The sequence below is a fragment of the Mesocricetus auratus genome, unplaced genomic scaffold (assembly GCF_017639785.1).
Source record: "Mesocricetus auratus isolate SY011 unplaced genomic scaffold, BCM_Maur_2.0 Super-Scaffold_100008, whole genome shotgun sequence".
Classification (NCBI taxonomy): domain Eukaryota; kingdom Metazoa; phylum Chordata; class Mammalia; order Rodentia; family Cricetidae; genus Mesocricetus; species Mesocricetus auratus.
The window spans coordinates 59,675,141-59,694,843 of record NW_024429192.1 but is presented as its reverse complement, the minus strand read 5'-3'; the positions used below and the strand labels follow the sequence as shown (position 1 = coordinate 59,694,843).

Below are 19,703 nucleotides of genomic sequence, written 5' to 3'. Positions count from 1 at the left end.
TCTAAAGATAAATTCCAAACATGCACATGATTTAAACATGATACTGTTTTCTAAATATTAGTGCAAAATTTACTATAGAAAATGTGTATAAGAATGCAGACTTGAATGGCCTTTCCCAAAGATTAAAATTCATTTATCTTCCAGATAAATCCTAAGAATCTGGCAAGTATTTTAACACACGTGCAATTACAACTCTGGGGGGGACTATGGTAGGAGGGTTATTGACTCCCGGCCAGCCCAGGCTACAGAGCAAGACTCTGTCTCAAAACACCAAAAACTGGAAGCAGAAGAAACAATTTATTGTAAGAGGGAATTATTTGGTAAGAACACACAAAGGATAAAAATAAAAAGCCTTTAAACACACGTGTATACAAATGTGTAAAGAGCTGAATCCAGTAAAGGCTCACAACATGCCATGTAATCGTGTGAAAAGGTGAAGCCCCTGTCCCTTAGTGATCTCAGGTAAATGCATAATTCCTCTCTGCTGTAACTACTACTAGTGACTACTACTAGGACGCTGACAAAGTAAGTTGGGACAAATGGTTTTTAATTATAATAAACATGATTAAGAAAAACTGTATAATTGATTTAAAACACTCCACAAGTTAAACAGGCTGAGCGTTAAAGCATTCTGAAACAATCTGATAAACAGAGCTGTGAGGAGCTGGAGAAATGGCTCAGTGGTTAAGAGCACTGGCTGTTCTTCCAGAGGACCTGAGTTCAGTTCCCAGCACCCACATGGCAGCTCACAACCATCTGTAACTCCAGTTGCAGGGGACCTGAAGCCCTCATACAGACATACAGGCAAAACCCCAATGTACATTAAATAAATAAATGCTTAAAAATACACTTTCATATATTATACCCTTACTTATCTTTAATACTGTATCACAATTAACAGAAATTTATACACTCTCCACTGAAAATCATAGAAGAAAAACTAAATTACTAATGTGAAAAAAATGTTTTTCTTAACGTGGAAAGTTTGGGCTTTCTTTCTACTTCTACTTCAATTTTATTTCATATGTAAACATGATAAATCTCTTCCAAAGGTCATATATAACAATATATAATTTCTGTGGCTCTTTCTCATATATTATCTTTTCTTCTAAGAAAATGCCCACAGTGAGATGAAACAACCTAGCTTCAAATACAGTATCTTAATCACTGTTGGGGCTTTTTATCTACATTTAGAAAACTTTCCGGACTTAACCAGAAGAACCATTTAAACATATGTTCAAGGTGAATCTGATTCCATTATAAACTCAGAAAGGAAGGAAGGAAGGGAGGGAGGGAGGTAGGGAGGGAGAGAGGGAGGGAGGAAGGAAAGGAGGGAGGAAGGAAGGAAGAGAGGAAGGAAGAAAGGAAGAAAGGAAGAGAGGAAGGAAGGAAGGGGAAAAAAAGAAATGTATTTCCAGAAATTTAAGACCTATAATGTCTTTCTCTTTTAGCATCTTTAGCCACACCCCCCGGGGCCACCACACCCACCCACCCCCAGCAACCAGAGGCTGCCCTCCTCACCACAGTTGACTTACTCTTTAACAAAGTTCTGAAGCTGTGCCTTAATTGATCTCTGAGTTTGGTCAAACAGGATCTAGAAAATAAAATATAGCGTTAAACATTAGAAAGGAAATGGAAATGGAAACAGACATTCCATGGCACCTCACCAGTCAAAACAGCTTATGTCTTATTGAAGACTATGAAAGACAGCAATGAAAGAAACTGAAGCCAATTTTAAGCCAAATTCTATCAGTCTCAAAAATAACTTGCTTCTCTTCACTACAGAAAAGAAATTTGGTGGAAAAAAAAACAAAACAAACAAAAACACTTAATTCTTAAATTTGGAAGACAACCCAACAGTAGCATAAATTTCTCTTTCTCCATCCCAGCCAAAAGCAGGCTCAGCACTGAGTGACACCCAGGGGAGTTTTTCACTGGGTTAGACTTGGGAACAGAAACAATGGATGTATTGAATTCCAGTGAGCATTACACAGTCTTTTGGGTCAAAGGACAGCTGTGTCCTCAGAGCAGCATTTTGTCCAGGTGTAATGATGTCCATACCCAACACTGGCGGGTCTTCCCTACAGAGATTCCAAGTGCTTTTTAACAGTTTTCACAATTAATTCAAATTCAGAGTCTGAAACAGAGTCTTCACTACAGAAATTCCAAGTGCTTTTTAACAGTTTTCAGAATTAATTCAAATTCAGAGTCTGAAACAGAGTGAGGTGAACAGGGGGAAAAAAACAACACACAAAACACCAACAACAACAACAACAAAAACCTTGTGTTTATCCAGGTGGTGTGGCACACACCTTTAATCCCAGCACTCGAGATGCAGAGGCAGAAGGATCTCTCTGAGTTCGAAGCCAGCCTGGTCTATAGAGTGGGTTGACAGGACAGGCTCCAAAGCTAAAAAGAAACCCTGTCTTTAAAAAAAAAGTGTGTGTGTGTGTGTGTGTGTGTGTGTGTGTGTATGTGTGTGTGTACACGAACGCACACACATTCTAATCCAAGATTCTACTACATCTGCCCAATTTGCTTCCAGAAAAATAACTTTTTTCACCTACATTCTATTAAACCCAATGTAACCAAAAGAAACAATAGAAATCAAAATGCAGATAACTAGAAAATTGATAAAGAAAAATCAATAAAATCAACGCATAGTTGAGATTATAAAACTGGTAAATGCAGAGCAAAGGCCATGACAAGAAGAGAGAAAGGGAAGAGGGTCCCTCTGGCAATTTCCACAAGACTGCTCAAGAAAGTGTCCCTAAAGAGAAAGCATATGTAACTGCAGGTGGATATTAGAGTGATTAGATACAGCCAATTAAAATTACCAGCCAGCCAGGGCTACCGTCCTTTACAGGGAAGGGACTGTATGACAGACACTGACTGCAAAGTGGCCGCTCTAAAGACGGTTTTCAACAGCCCACTGTCTCTTAGATGGAGGCAGTTTCCACTTTAATGCCCTGCCTACTGTGCTCTTGTGATAGGCTCAACAAACCTCTCTTCTTCTACGCTGGTCTACAGGGTAAATAATTATATGAACATAACTATCTAGTAAAAGATATGACAAGGGAAATAAAAAGGCCAAGTTTTAGATAGTTAGGAGGCAGTGTATGACCTCAGCACAGACTGATATAAAAGAGATAGTAATTGTGCTTGGGAACCAATTATCCAATTATAAGCCTAGAAACTCAATAGAAAAGGGGGTACTTTTTTTCTGAAATACAAAATCTGCCAAAGCTCACTAAGGAATCAACAACTAGCAGACTTAAGAAATAACAAGTGTGATTTAAAACCCACATATGATGTACGGTCAAGCTGGGCTACCTAGCAACCTCACCCCTTCCTACTGATCCAAGAGAAAGACATAGGCTCATAGAAACAGCTAGAGCTAAATTTCTACAGCAGCTGTATTCACAACTGCTGAAGACAGAAACAACTTAAATGCCCTTCACCATGAAACAAAAAAGACATGAAGATGGTAATATAAAGGAACAACTTGTAACACACACAAACAGATGAGTCTCGGCACACTTGGCTAGGTAAATAAATCCCATTCATAATGCCTCATAAGCTATGATTTATATGGCATTTAGGAAAAAGCAAAGCTATAGGAATAGAAAACAATCAGCAATTCCTAGTAGAGAAGGGAAGAGAAATGTATGTTAACTGAAGTGAGGAAGGAACCATAAGAGTGCACTGGGTGTGTGTGTGACAGTTACTGTGTCATTTTGATTATAGTGTCACAACAAACACACATACTGTCAAAACCTCTAAAGCTATAGGCCACAGGAAATCAATTTCCACACATGTAAATTTAAAACAGACAAAGCACGTGGCAAGCATATGGACACAGGACACATTCCTATCACTCAGTGTGATTTCCTTAAAGTACAAAAGATGACATTTCAGCAAAAAAAAAAAAAAGAAAAAAAGAAAAAAGAAAAAAGAAAAAAGAAACTAAGGAAAAGTAACTGAAAACCGTCGCATTATACTTGATCTTAGCCAAAAGGCCAAGAGGTGGTACCCACCGCCAGCATAAACACGCTGAGGAGCATGTGACACAACTTCAGCTCACACACTGCTGAGGGAGACTGCAGCAATTGACTTTGGAGAACCGTCTCCAAATTTTGAAGGGTTTGTTTTCTTTAATGATACTAAAATTTTAAAGAATGTAATATGAAAAAGAAATTGTAATATTTAAAATGAATATTCATATATGAAATTGTTTTTCTCTACTTTTTTCTCTTAGCACGCAATTCCTTCATTAACCAAGCAGTAAAAAGTCACACAATGGCCATCCTAGAAATGAGCCACACTACTGTTAGGTTTCCAACCTGCCACAAACAGTTGGGTGCCTATTTAACATATCAAAGCAGACACTGGCAGCCAGGCTCCCCCTGCACCCCTCAGTCCCCACCCTTTACAGGGGACTCCTGGCTGGCATACCTGGTCCTCTACCCTAAACTTTCCAGTTCAGGGGCCAGACAGCCCTTCCCTATATAACCAAACACCTGGCTTGCCTGGGTCCCTTTCATCTGTCCTCTTTTGTGCCTGCTGGCTTCTGCACCTAGCTCCCCTGTCCCCTCCTCAAAGGGCTCAGGGTCAGGTCCACTCTGGACTCTCCTAGGTGTCCTGCCTCTGGCTATGCTCTCTGACATAGCTACCTTCTCCTCCACCATACTTAGGATCAGTCATGTTCCTTTTCCTTTTTCTTTTTTCATTCAACTACCCCTAGACATTTATATACATACAATAAATGTTTATCTACAGATATATATATATATGCATATATTTAGGTAGGTAGGTAAGTATGTAACAAGCAATTGTATCTTTAATAACCAAAACTAAAAAGTGATAAAAAGGTACACTGTGGCCGGGCGTTGGTGGCGCACGCCTTTAATCCCAGCACTCGGGAGGCAGAGGCAGGCAGATCTCTGTGAGTTCGAGGCCAGGCTGGACCGACAGCCTCCAAAACAGAGAAACCCTGTCTCGTAAAACCAAAAAAAGAAAAAAAAAAAGGTACACTGTGGTACACTTAAAATAAGTCCACTTTTTTTTAAAGGGTCTCACTATGTGGCTCAGGCTGTCCCAGAACTCACTATACATATTCCAGGCTGGCCTCCAACTCAGAGACTATGCCTCCCAAGTGCTAGGATTAGAGGTGTGTGCCACCACATGGGGCACATTTTTTTTTCTTTCCTGAGATAGATCTGATGCCCAGGCTGGTCTCTAACTGGATTGTAACACTCTACCCCTCTGGGCCACTCAAGTAGCTATGACCAAAGGGGCACACTACTTCACCTGGAACATCCACAAATTCTTAATTCTTCTCTCCTCAAGTGGGAGCTGTCACTTGCTTCTTCCAAACAGGAATGAAGGAAACACAATATGACTTCTGGGACTAGATCATGAAAGGCCCTTCCTCTTGGGTCACATTTGGAGAGTAACAGACGCCATGTCAAAAGGACACTCATGCAGCCCTATAAAGAAGGTCCTCGGTGAAGAGCGTGTGCCTTCTGCTTGCTAAGAAGTACATGGATCCCACCAGTCCACGTGAGGACTTCAAATGACTAAGGTCCCAGCCCCAATACTTTGGCATCATCTTGTCAAAGATATCAAGCCAGAGCCACCCAGTGGACCTCTCCCAAACTCCTAACTCAGAAAGCTATAAGGTTAATAGGCCTTTATTATCTTAAACCTCTAAGTTTGGGGTTAATTGTAATACAGCAATAGATAATGTAGTCATCAACAAATTACTGAATATACAACTGGTAAAATACTCATATGACGCAATGTTACCGAGCAATAAAAAGAAGTCAACTATTACACATACAATCAGTGTGTCTCAAGACAATTAAAAGTTACTAAAAACACCCCAAAACAAATTGATCACTTATGATAGACTACAGATCAATAACTGACCAGGAGCAAGGAGGATTGAGAAAGAGAGAAGGAATTTCAGAGAAGTAAAATAGAAACTTTAGGGGCACAAAATATGTCAACACTTACCAAAATGTATAATTATGCAATATGTATACTATTCCACAGTGACACTGTAAAAAGCATTCCAAAGGAAAAATGTATTTCAAAAATATAACGTATCGTCCATATCCTCCAAAATACTGCATTCCCAAAATAAAAATTTATATGCATTTGAATAGCAAGAGAAGTATTTTAAGGAACTCAATAATCTCACTTGCTTGAATCTTTCTGAAAAAAGACCTCACTATGTAGTTCTGGCTGGTTGGAGAGTCATTGTTGCCAAGGCTGCCTTCAAGCATACGGTTTTACCTCCTCAGCCTCCCCTTGCAGGCATGCACAATCACACGATGGTGTTACAGGCATGCACCATTGCACGAGGCTGACCTATGCATCTTTATTTCATACTTTACAGTGAAGATGAGACTGCTGATGCTTAGGCAACTGAATAAAAACTGTTTCCTATTAGCCAAGGTCAAGACACACAGTTACCTAACGACAAACTTTCCCAGTGCTGATCTGTGTACAGAACTGCCTCAATTAGCCAACTGGAGTCTCAGCTCTGCTCAGCTCCTGGTCTCTAATCCACACCTGGCTAAGGCATATATTTCTTCTCAGATACTAAAGGTTAACACCTGCAACTGTCACCAAGAGGAAGCCAAGGCTCACTTCTGTTTCTAGAAATTTAATGTCATTGCTGTGAGCAGCCATGTATGACAAATAATCAACAAAATGTCATGTTACCTCATTAGACTACAGAAAATAATACAGGGCTTGAAAATCAGCGCTCACACTCATGTGTTTCCCACTCATGTCCGGGCCCCATTAGAACAGCATTCTCTCTGCTGTGCTTAGCAAAGGCGAAAGCTGAGAAGCACATCACAGATGGCAGACAATCACTTCACAAAGTCAGCAGCAAAAAGCTACAGGTAGCATAAGACCTGCCTCCCATTCCTGCCAGTCACTTAGGAATCACTGACTCTGAGACTAGGTGTTCTAAAGTTTTAATAATTCATATTATCCAGGGGCCACACCATTCCTAGCTGATGACTACAGGACACAAAATCATTATTGACCTTTCCAGAATCCACAGTGAGGGGCGGGGCAATGACTTTTGACCTTGTAAGGTCACTGAAACTTTTGTGCAATCTCATTAGGCCTGCAATAAAAAGAGCTCAAATAAATCGAGAAGACTCTTTTGTAATCCTTGATAGTTACATTCCTTGTCTATTACTGTTACTGTTGTGACAAAATAACTGGTGAAACCAAGTTAAAGAGAGAAGAATTTATTCTGCCTCCATCACAGCAGGAAAGCCGTGACAGTGAGAGAAGGAAGACACAGCCGTGGCAACAGGAACATGAGACAGTTTGTTTCACTGCATCTCCAGGAGGAAGCAGGAAGAGAGAGGAACTGCAGTAGGTGCTCAGCTCAATTTCTCCTTTGCCCTTTGTATCACTCTTGGACCCCAGACCATAGAACGGTGCCACCTACACTCAAGGTGGACCTTCGATCTTAATTAAACAGCCCCTGACAGACGACGCTCCCAAAGGAGTGCCTCTGATGTGACTCGATCATGAGCAGTGACTTGACACCCAAACACATCACTTTTAACCAGAACATTCACCCCTGGCTTCCTAAGGCTCATGGCCATCTCATAATGCAAAATGCATTCATCTACCTTCCAAAGTCCCCTCAGACTTAGCAGTTCCAACACTATTCAAAAGCCTAATTTCTCTTGTAAGACTCAAAGCACGTCTTAACTGTGAGGCATTAAAGATTAATAAACAAGCTAACTACTTCCAATATTGTAATGAGACTAAGTAAGTATTCTCACTCTAAAATGGAGAAATGGGGGTCCTAACAAGGAAGGATCAGACAAAAATCCAGTTGGGGAAACAAAATCCTGTAGCTACAGGTACAATGGACTCTTGGCATCTTTGGGGGCTCTAATGGCCTTGGGCAGACCTGCTCCTCCAATTCTCTCGAGTTAGCTCCACTTGGTCTCTGAATGCAGTATTTTTCTACTGATAAACCAGGATCCTGGCATCCCCAACATCCTAGGGTCTCCACTGTAACTTAGACTTCACTCACAAAAGCACCTCCCTCCATAGAAGCCAACCTTGCTTCACCATTTTCTAGAACCTTGTAAGACCTGGTGACTCTATAATCTTGATTTTGCAAAATCAAGCACCATATGGACAATGCTGGCAAGCTCTGCTAACACCTCAAAATGTGGTCTGGCCCCTCCTCCCACAGCTGGACCTCTCTGTACCTTGGTGGCTGAACCTAGGAAAACAAACACTTCGCTAGGGGTAGTCTCAGTTGTCTTTCTCCTTTTCTCATGCTATATGGAGCCCTTCACGGTAGGGTCTTGCCCTTGAGACTCTTCATTCACTGTCCGAGTACACAATGTCAGAATACTCTTTAACTGCACTCATGTCTGTAACAATCACAGGGCTTTCACCACACCCTGATTATCCAGGACTTTAAACTGCTGCACTCCTCACCCAACTACATATTTTTCATGCCTTTCTGTTCTATCTGTGCTCTGTCCCACTGTAAACATGGGCTAGAGGAGTAAGTAGTAGCCATAGCACAGCCTGGATGCTGTGCTGTCTTGAAACATCCTCCTCCAATTCAATTCGTCCACTGCTCCTTAAGTCAGTCTCCCTCCAGTTCTCAGGACACGGGCCAAGTGGATCCACATTGCTTTCCAGACTATAACAAAAATGGCCTCTAGCTCAATTCCTAAGAGTCCTTAATACCCTCTGAAATCTTACTAGGCCTTTAATGTCCACATCTCTGCCAGTATTCTGAATGGTCCATTAAGTTCTGCTTGCATGGCTTCTCTAGCCTGAAGTTGTAAATGCTGCCCCATCCCTCCTGCAAACCAGTCTTAAAGCCTACCAAACGTAGGATCAGGTTTATCACAGCAACAGTCCCACTTCTTAGGACCAATTTCTGTAATCACTGTGACTAAGGATGTTGAGGAAGAGTGTATGTTGTGCTCATGGTGGGAGGCAGAGCACGGCAATGAGAATGGCTCTAAGTGGAGGCCGGGGTATGAGGAGGGGTATGAGGCGCACCTGAGTCAGAAAGCAGAGCAGGACGAAAGCTGGTACTCAAGCTGCTTCCGTCTTTATTCAGTCCAGAACCTCAGCCTATGGGATAGGAGCACTTACACTTGGGTGTGTCTTCCCTCCTTGGTTAAACCTAAAATGTCTTTACAGACATCCCACACACTATCTCCTAGTTGACTTAAAATCCACTCAATTGACAACGAAGATTCACTATTATAAGTTCCAACAGGTAACAAACGTTTGAATTTGTTTCACTTTTCTACATCTTCTGCCCATGCTAATCTGTATCTACAGACAATGGTTCTCTACTGGGTTATGTATTAAAATCAAATGGTTAACATTTGAAGGCTAGGCACGATGACACACATCTGAAGTTCCGGCATTTGAGAGGCTGAGACAGAAAGGTCCTGAGTTCTAGCTCAGCCTGATCTGGTTGAGAGTGCAACACCAACTCAGGCTTCCTAGAAATGCTGAATCACTGCCCAACATGTAGGAGCAGATCTATGGCCAGCAGTGAACAGGAAACAGAAGCAGGGAGGCCATAAATGGAAGGCAGTCTGGGTATACAGTGAGCTCTGAGCTAGCCTGGACTATCTGAAACCCTGTCAGGACAGAGGGGAAGGGAAGGGAAAATTTTTAAAAAGTAAAGGAAGGAGAGAAGGGAGGAAGAGAGAAGAAGGAAGATAAGAAAGGGAGAGGTGGAGAGGAGAAAGGATCAAAACGTACATTTACTAAAATCTCCAAGTAGCTTATTTCTATAGTCACACTGAACTGAAGATTAGGACTACCAGGGATGCTTTACAGGACGGATGGGCAGACAGATGGACAGACAGACAGACCAACTGACCGACCAGCCATACATTTCGGGGTTCCTAGTCCTCACTACCAAAGATTCTGGCCTTAATTAGGCTTGTTTGTAACCTGGCTCATATCTGACTTCACTGAGAAAAATTTACCAAAGGCAGATAAACTACTAAATGTTCTCTACCAACACAGAAAGTAGCCTCACTAGTGGGTTTCCAGAATTAGACAAAAGTTAAGAGGCCTTCAAGAGCAGAAGTTAGCACACTTCCTCTGTAAAGGACTATACATGAGTGTTTTAATCCCATGAGATATGCATTAACTATCACAATTATTTCTCCTTGTCATAAACATAAAACTAAAAAAAAATGAGTAATGCTGTGTTCTAATTAAACTTGACCTAAAAATAAAAAATAACAGCAAGGGACTAGATTTGACCTGTGAGCCATAGTGAGCTCTAAGAGTGGCTTTCTAACTGACTGCTAGCTTCTCTGATAACACAGATCTAGAGTTGGGGCAAGGCTCTGTAGGTCCAAGAAGCTTACGGGTGATGCTGGTGATGCCGATATGCTGGGTATGGGACCACTATCTAAGATCAGGGTCTCCGACATAGATATAAACTCACAGAGGCTGTGGCAGCATGCACAAAGCTGGCAGATGTCCAGTCCAGATGGGGTCCCAGTGCTAAGAGATGGGAGTGGACATGAACTCTCATCTTTAACCAAGAAGCTAGTTCCAGCCAGTGGTAGCGGTGCACACCTTTCAATCCAGCACTTGGAAGGCAGAGGCAGGCAGATCTCTGAGTTCAAGGCCAGCCTGGTCTACAGAGCAAGCTCCAGGACAGCCAGAGCTACATACAGAAACAGGACAGGACAGGACAGGACAGGACAGGACAGGACAGGACAGGACAAAGGACAGGAGGAAAGGAGGGGAGGGGAGGGGAGGGGAAGGGAGAGGGGAGGGAGGAGAGGGAAGGAGAAGAGAGACTGATAAAGATTTCATAGACAAATGAAGACCAATTTACTACAAATATATACAAATGTCACACATTAGGTATTTAAGACTGTGACAGACACTTTCATATACAGAGGCTACCAACAACTCTTCTATGCCTACAGAAGCATGTCACTGTAGAACCAAGAGTTAGACTTTATTCTGTTATCTTGAATTTGACCTGACTGTGAATCTTGCTTTGATCAAAAGATTGCAGCAGAAGAGGAAGCAATGTGACTTTTAGACCTTGGTCTCAAGAAATAAGAGGTGCTAGACATCAGTCAACGCCAGCCAGTCTTTGTACTAGACACGTTGACTCCTCTAGCCACAGACAGACAAGCCACTCAGCCAGAACCAAGAGCAGAGACTTGCTGGCCCCTTCTACATCCTGTCCAATAGAAAACAAGCGTGTGTATGTTTCTAAGGTGCCATGTACTGGGAGTAGTGGTCAAATGCTGTAAGAAACTGTCAGTCACACACATGATATTGATGGTTTTATTTTATAAAAATCTTAAAAGCTGTAAGCCACTTGAAACAGTTTGGGTTTCCGGCTGCTGAGGTCTATTTTGACGCTGTGTTATGACTTCCTCTGCTAGCAGAGTTAAGAGAGGCATTTTTCCTTTGGCAAAGGTATATATCTTCATCTCTCTGTGTTTCCATTTTGAATTTTTTAGTCACAACTCACTATCAATGCTTGTCATTATTTCTCACGCTTTTTTCTAACAGTGACCGTGTACACAGCTGAGTCCTCAGCATCATTGCCCTGTGCTAGATAATTCTATTACAGTAAACTGATCGTTATGTCAGCTGTTACGTCTTAGCATCTTTACCTGGCCTGTGATGATGGCTAACCCAAGCAAGCATTTCTTGGTAATATTTCATTCTTATTTTTAGTTATTGAAAAAGGTACATAAGCAAACGAAACTAAATAAACATATTAAATTTTCTTAGGAAGACTATAGGTTTATAGTCTCAAAATCTTTTTTGAAAAATTCCACTTCGTAATCATACATGTAAATAATACTAGACTCACTAAAGTTAACTAATATTTTGTTTCCTTTATGAAATAATTTTTTATATTTCAATATAAGTATTTACAACATCTTAACAGAGAATTGTATGCACACACATATAAACACTATTACCAACTTCTGGACATTATGACATGAATTGCTGCATTTCATAATTCATTTCATAATGCATTTCATAAGACCTGCTAAGCAAGACTATCTGCACCACACTGAACAACTTTTTATTAATTACACCCAGAAGACAAATACAGTAGTTTGAAATTATCTCCCTCCACCTAAATCTTTTTTTCTCAAAAGGCTATTAAATAAATCAATCAAGCAGGGCGTTGGTGGCGCACGCCTTTAATCCCAGCACTCGGGAGGCAGAGGCAGGCGGATCACTGTGAGTTCGAGACCAGCCTGGTCTACCGAGCAAGTTCCAGGACAGCCTCCAAAGCCACAGGGAAACCCTGTCTCGAAAAACCAAAAAAAAAAAAAAAAAAAACAATCAATGGTAACAAATGACTCATATAATATTGCAACTCCAAGGAACTAATTTATACCAAAAAATGTATAGGTAAACAAATACATCTATAGATATGTATGCTCTTAGCTTCTGCAACATAAGATAAGAAACAACGCCCTGGGCTGGAGAGATGGCTCACTGGTTAAGATCACTGGCTGCTCTTTCAGAGGACCTGGGTTCAATTCCCAGCACCCACGTGGCAGCTTATAACTATCGTGACTCTGGTTCCAGGGAATCTGACACTTTTACACCAATGAACATAAAATTAAATAAATTAATAAATAAAGAAAAGAAACAACGTCCTTCCATGAGGCTGGATACAACACCAGAACAAGCAACCATTTACATGATTACCAAATAGGAGCTAAAGTCAAAATACCTCCTAGGACTGCAGAAATTATATTATGAAATTAGACCACTATGTCAGGATCTATTCAGGGGCTGGAGAGATGGCTCAGTGGTTAAGAGCACTGGCTCCCTCTCCAGATTTGATTCCCAGCATGCACACAGTAGTTTACAACCATCTATAGCTCCAGTTTCAGGGAGATCTGATGGCTTCTCCTGACCTCTGCGGGTATCACGCATATACATATATATAGACAAAATACTCATACACATGAAATACAAATGAAAATAGACACATCTTTTTTTTTCACTTTTTTTGGGGGGGGTTTCGAGACAGGGTTTCTCTGTATTGTTTTGGAGGCTGTCCTGGAACTCGCTCTGTAGACCAGGCTGGCCTTGAACTCACGGAGATCCACCTGCCTCTGCCTCCGAAGTGCTGGGATTAAAGGTGTGCGCCACCAACAACAGGCACCATATATCTTTTTTTAAGACAGAGAGTCGCCCATGTCAATTTTGAAACAGCTTAACTACAACTAATTTTCAGCAACAATAAGACCAAGCCAACCCACCTCCAAGATAAACTACACAGAACTCAAATTGGAAAAATAACTTGAATGGGTATTATGGGTATTATTTTATGATATTTTTTATGAGGAGTATCATTTTCTTCAGGGGTATTGCCATTGGTAAACTGTACATGCTCTAGTAAATAACCATGGCTCATATAAGAAATGCTCATTAAACTCAATGGGGAAAAGACTTATTATACTAGAACTAGAAATGAAGAAAGCGAGTTCACTTTCCTTCTTCTCCAACATGTGCACATATGGTGTTTCTATTTCCAACCCATTATAAAGCCCAAGCAAGTCATCAAATTAGTCATCCCACAAAAGACTGCCACTCAGGAGTGTCAACAGTCATGGCATCACCTACTGACTGGTACTTACTGTGTGAAAATTTATCATTTCTTGAAGACTGTCAGAAAACTTGGTCAAACTTGTCTGTAAGGAAGAAACCAAAGGAAAACCAAGTCACTTGAGAGCTACTAAAAGAAGTTACAGAAATATTACTTAGCATTTCTGACAGAAAAATCAAATTATCCTGTAAACAATAACATTTACTTCAAAGGACAATCTCAAGGGCTCACTGGATATGCTCTGCAGAGGTCATGTCTACCACAAGTCTAGATGTGGTAACATGTTAAGGCCTAGAAATATCAAAGAATTAGTACTACCCCATCCGCAACATGTATAATCCTGAAGGTTTGACAGCATCAATAGAGTGTGCCTCTGTAAGCAACTATGGAGCAAATCATTATGAAAACAAACCTGTTTCTTCATGATTTAGTTTTCATCATGAAAGAAACATCAGTAGCACTACAGGGTATAGCAAGGGATACAGGTTAGCCCAGGACCACAGGCTAGCCAGAAGCTATACAGCTCCAAGCAGACAGTTGGGTCCTGTTCTGAGCAGGCTAATATACTGCTCACCACACAATCAGCTACTGGTGGTCTGTTTCTCTCTTGACAACTAGCCTCTTTAGCTCACCTTTCTGAATGCAAATTTGAATGCTGTGAAGCAAGGTTAGGGCAGTGATGCTAAATATGCATACAACAAATAAAACTTTAATATATAACTACCGTAAAAAGCAGAATTGTGGAATATGGCTCCAAGGAATGGCAGCCCTTCTACTCTGGTTAAGTTCACTATGACCATTACTAGGTAAATTTATGCATAATCATATGACGTCCTGTTACACTCATCACTTTACCTGTAATTTTAGTGATACCAACCTCAACTACAGCATCATTACTAGAATACTGTGCCAGATCTCGAATTCCATTCATGAACTGTTTGTTTGCAAGACAGAAGGCTTTGCCAGTATCAATCATTGCAATGCAAAGCTTCACAAGCTAAAAAAGAAGAAAGACAAGGTCAAAAGGGAAATGACTGTACAAGTGCCTTAGTGGATCAAGTGTTAGCAGTTACTACATGAGCTAGCCTACTCAGTATAAACCTTATTTCATCAAAAACTAGAAAGTATTTTATGAAATTTTCCTTTGCCTTGATTCTTGTTAAATTCACAGGAATAATCATACCAAAAAGTCAACCTTTAGGACCCAGAAGCTGTGAGGCAGCAATTTACCATCTCTTTTTATCACTTCAAATTCAAATCCATAATTTAAGCCCATAAGTATTTATTAAAGCCTCCTGGAAGAGAGGCTGGGGATGGAGCTCAGTGGTAGATCACTTGCATCACACATGAAAAGCCCTGCGTGTATACACACACACACACACACACACACGCACACACACACACACACACACACACACACACACACACGCACGCACGCACGCACGCACGCACAGTATGCCCTAAAAGAAAGAAGAAAAGTGGGCAGGAGTATGATGAAAATATAGCTAAACTTTTAGCTGTCGTACACTGGAGTAAAGGTGCATAAACCAGTATTTTAAGTTGGCCATGCTGCTCAGTTATCACCTCATCAGAGCAGACGCATGAAATGATTAACCAGCCTCTACTGGAAACTAGCAGAAAAAGTTTTTCTCCAATGCCTTGTTAGGCACTGATTACAGCCTAGGGACTGAGCCTGCATCACCTTTCCGGATCCCTCCCTCCCTCCTTCCATCCGTCCCTCCCTCCCTCCCTCCCTCCCTCCCTCCCTCCCTCCCTCCCTGTGGCTTCATTGTGATTCATCTCACATGAGTGTGAGATATACATGCAATATAATAAAATACACAGACAAAGACAGTGCTGGGGTGTGGCTGAGCTATAGAGGTTTCCCATCATGCAACAGGCTCATATTCAATCCCTGGCACCAAAAACAAAGACAGGCAGTCCTACAACAGGTGACATATTAATAGCATCCAAAGCATATTGAGAAAAAAGATTTTTAAAAGTACTAATGTTTCAATAAAATACATGTATATTCTTTTGCATGCTTAGAAATTTTCCTCAAGAACTTTAAGAAACTAGGTCGGAGTACTCCTCTAGCAAAGGGATCAGATGGTGAGCAACTTTTACTGGGTACACTTCTATCTTTGGATTTTGTTCTCTGTTACTCAACAAATTAAGAATCAAAAATAATTAAATTAAAAGGAAAGGCTGATAGTATAGCATGATTAAAACAGAATTTCAGCACAATCTATTTAAGTTCAAATCCTAATGCCATCTAAGTGGGTCTAGGTGACCTTAGCCTAACAAACTTGAATGTCTACATGTGTAATGATAAAAATGGTGGTACTAACCTACGGAATGCTGACATCAAGAGACACCACACAAAAATACCTCAGCAAAGCGACCACAGGGGTGTGGTAAGTACTCAGCAGAAGGTCTGTTTCCTTGTCAGCAAGCCTCCTCACTGCCCCTCGCTTCTGCTTTGCCTTATACGACACAACGAAAAGGCAAAGAAGAGAAAGGAGAGACTAGATCGTCCCACTAGAAATGCTCAGGATGACGCTGGGGAAGGAACTGGGATGAGACGGCAGGCCTCCAGTGACACAGTGAAAGGAACTCTCCCTCACCAGTTCAGGACAGAAAGCCACCCACAACTATGCTCAGGGTTCAAAAAGAAATTCTGAAAGAAGTAAGGAGTGAGGAGAATCTATGCAGACCCCAGAATCCAAAGATGCCTCGAGCTTTAACATTTAATGATGAAGTGAGTAAGAAAACAATGTTCAGACTTCCAAGCTAGGTGACAGCTGCCAGGGACAACTTCTGAGTGAATATGTGCTCTATGATCACCACTGGGAGCAAATTGCCTGCCAGGCACATGGTAAGACATTTTCTCTAACAAAGGCAGACTGAGAAGTCTGCAAAATTCCACACAGTGGACCGGTCATTTGTTTGTGAAGTATATAAAAGGTTTCACACCCAGGCCACCTAAAAGAACACCAAAAAGTCTATACAGGAACTAAGCCTTATATCTGGAGGTGTATAGGAAGTCACTCATCTGTGCCACTGGCTTAAAGAAACCCAAAAGGATTCACATAATGAAAGACCGATTGCATGCTAAATGTGTGACAAAGCCATCAAACACGAGTCTCACCTCAAAGACCACGACAGGAAACACCGGGGTAAAACCTTTTGTGTGTGGCTGCTGCACCAAGGCATTTGCCAAGAGGCATGAGAAGAATATGCACAGTAAAAGGAACAGTCACCAATGGTGCCGTCCAGAGGGAGCTGAACAGTGCAAGAAGTAGCAATGGCCCTCCAAACAGAGCAGTAGCTGGAGACGATCACCTGTGGCTGTGACAGGTCAGGAACACTTGTCCAGGAAGCAGGACACTGGGGTTTTAGTGGTAGCATTAATATTGGACCCCGAAAGGTTCTGAAACTGGTGAGAACTTAAGAACAGAAGTTTTAAGTTTTAAGGATACCTAACCTGAGCACTGCCCTAGGTCCAGCCAGCACAGCACTCTGTAAGTTGTCACAAAAGTAGTTGCAGGTATTCTGCTAACTGGATGTCCAAGTCTGTCTCCTTTGCCTTCCCGTTGCCGAGAATGAGCTCTGTGTTGCTCCGCATCCTTGCCAGCATCTGATGCTCCAGTGTTCTGCCTTTGATCATTCGCATAAATGTGTTGGAGCATCTCCTTGGGGTTTCTTAAGGTCTCACCAGTTTCAGAACCTTTCGGGGTCCAATATTAATGCTATCAGTAAGCACCCGTGTGCTTCTTTCTCGTGTATTTTATTTGAAAGCTCCTGTGTCCAGCTTGCAGCAAGCAACCTCTGTCCCAGTCTTAATTCCTCGATGCTTGCCAGACTTGTGGATGCTTGGCACAGAGCAGCTGAACAAAGTGGCTTCCCGGTCTTCTCAACGTATGTGACTTACAGTCAGAACAGCATTTTAGTAACTGATAAAAGCACTTCATTCAGAAGCAGAAAATGTTGGTGGGTGACGACCAAGAACACTGCACACAGATGGAGGTCTTATATTTGGTCTTTCTGTATCGTTTTTATATCACAGGTTTTCAGTGCTTCTGAGAATAAATGAAGGCTTGGCTGGAATGGCTCTTCACCACTATGATCAGCCCTAAATCCACCTCATAGGCTGCAGGTCACTTGTACGGTAGAAGTGAAGGAACAAGGATGCTGGTGGGTTAGGGACGAGGCCTGAGAGTCTTCTCTTGGGCAGTGTTGCCACTCACCACCAGCGTGAGGGAGAAGACAGGGCTCTCGGGCTCAGATACAAGGGTCTCACAGGTGTAAAAGTCCAAAGATTTTCTATGTCAAAAATCTTACTGACTCCAAAATTAGTTTGTATTTAAGATAAAAATTAGGAAAGAAACAGAAATGTGTGGGCAGACATGCCTATAGTTTACAGACCAGACCCGCAAACAAGTTTGGGGGATGTCCCTCATACAAAGAAGATGCAATGTGTGTACTTAAATCATCAAAAACCCTGTAAGTGTATAACAACAGTGTTGGTCTTAATGATTCCAGGGAAAAGACAACAGAGCTTTTTTTGGGGGGGAGGGGGACACTGAACTAAATACCTTTCAATGCAAGCATCAGACTTTTAACCAATATTTTTTGTGGTACTTTTTTTTTAATTTTTATTTTTAAATTTAAATTTAAATTAGAAACAAGGTTGCTTCACATGTCAATCCCAGGTCCCTCTCACTTCTTTTAACCAACATTAAAGGCTGTTGGACCAAATGTTTACATGACATGTTTATTTCACCACTGTTTACAGTTTTAAATAGGTGATTGCCTTTTTGTAATCAATTATAAACTTTGTTTCAGATGTGGTTTTACCAATTGTTCTTTTAACCCCTTTCTTAGGAATACATTGAAATGTCAACAAGTGTTTGGATTATATCCTGTAAGCAGTAGTAAACTTTGTAGGTACTAGTGAGTTATTTTAGAATTTACATACTTGTAGAAAATACCAACTTCAACATTCTAGTTTGGTTCTTAAGAGTTCTTTTTTTAAAATATATATTAATTTCATTTTATTAAAAGAATCTTCCAAAGCCACAGAGAACCCCTGTCTCAAAAAACCAAAAAAAAAAAAAAAAAAAAAAAAAAAAGAATCTAAGCCAGCTGGGCGATTTTGGTGCATACCTTTAATCCCAGCATTTGGGAGGCAGAGACAAACAGATCTCTGTGAGTTCCAGCTACACAAAGAAACCCTGTCTTCAAAAATAAAACGAAACAAAAAGAACCTATCTAAGCCATCACAAATAAGCAGGATAGAAGACCAGAGGCGCAAGGGGCCTAAGACAGAGTGATACTGAGGCTGAGAACCAGAGAGATGGAGACATCCGTGGGATATCAGCACTCTAGAGCACAGGGACTACAGCCGGGAGGTGAGACAGAGACTATAGCCACAGACACGTGTGATAGAATTAGCACAAAGTCCCCATCACAGGACAATGGACGCTGACAGGCAGAGTCACACTGTAGCTGCCCAAGAGGAAGGGCTGGCTTGGTGATGTAGAAAGAGCAGAGATTTTTGCCTATTAAATGGCAGTGATGGATAAAAATATAAGTAAGTAATGAAAAAGAGAGTTTTTAACCTAAGTATAAATATCAACTTGGTCTCAAATGTCAGGCTGGTAGCCTAACCTCATTCAACTTTTTCAGTAAAAGACATTGTGTCGTAGGCCTTTGCCCATTGATAGGAGCACAAACAACTCATCGCCTAGTAAGTAATATCTCTCTCTCTCTGTCTCTCTCTCTCTCTCTGTCTCTGTGTCTCTCCCTGTCTCTCTGTCTCTCTATCTCACTCTCTTCCCCCCTCCTTCCCACCCCCCTTCCCTCCCTCCCTCCCCCCTCCCTCCTCCCCTGTTTAGCTGAAAATAAACCCATCTTTGCAACACTGTAGTGAAGCTTAGAAATAAGTAAACACAGGGCTTTGTGCCCAGTAAGTGCAAGGCCAGCAGAGTTTCTTTTGTTCCTTTGCTGTTTAAGACTGTCTACATCTCCCAGGAGCTGT

At 41.4% G+C, this 19,703-nt stretch overlaps 1 protein-coding gene across 10 annotated transcripts in view; it reads right to left on the bottom strand.

Moving 5' to 3' along the window:
• Positions 1-19,703, bottom strand: part of Acap2 (ArfGAP with coiled-coil, ankyrin repeat and PH domains 2) — a 120,943-nt gene that overhangs the window by 53,719 nt on the left and 47,521 nt on the right. For all 10 annotated transcript variants that reach the window (XM_040750966.1, XM_040750968.1, XM_040750967.1 and 7 more), the window contains exons 3-5: positions 14,538-14,657; positions 13,692-13,745; positions 1,536-1,594 (exon numbers count right to left, since the gene is read on the bottom strand). In XM_040750966.1, coding sequence (XP_040606900.1) covers positions 1,536-1,594; positions 13,692-13,745; positions 14,538-14,657 — 233 coding nt within the window. The remainder of the gene's footprint in view (positions 1-1,535; positions 1,595-13,691; positions 13,746-14,537; positions 14,658-19,703) is intronic.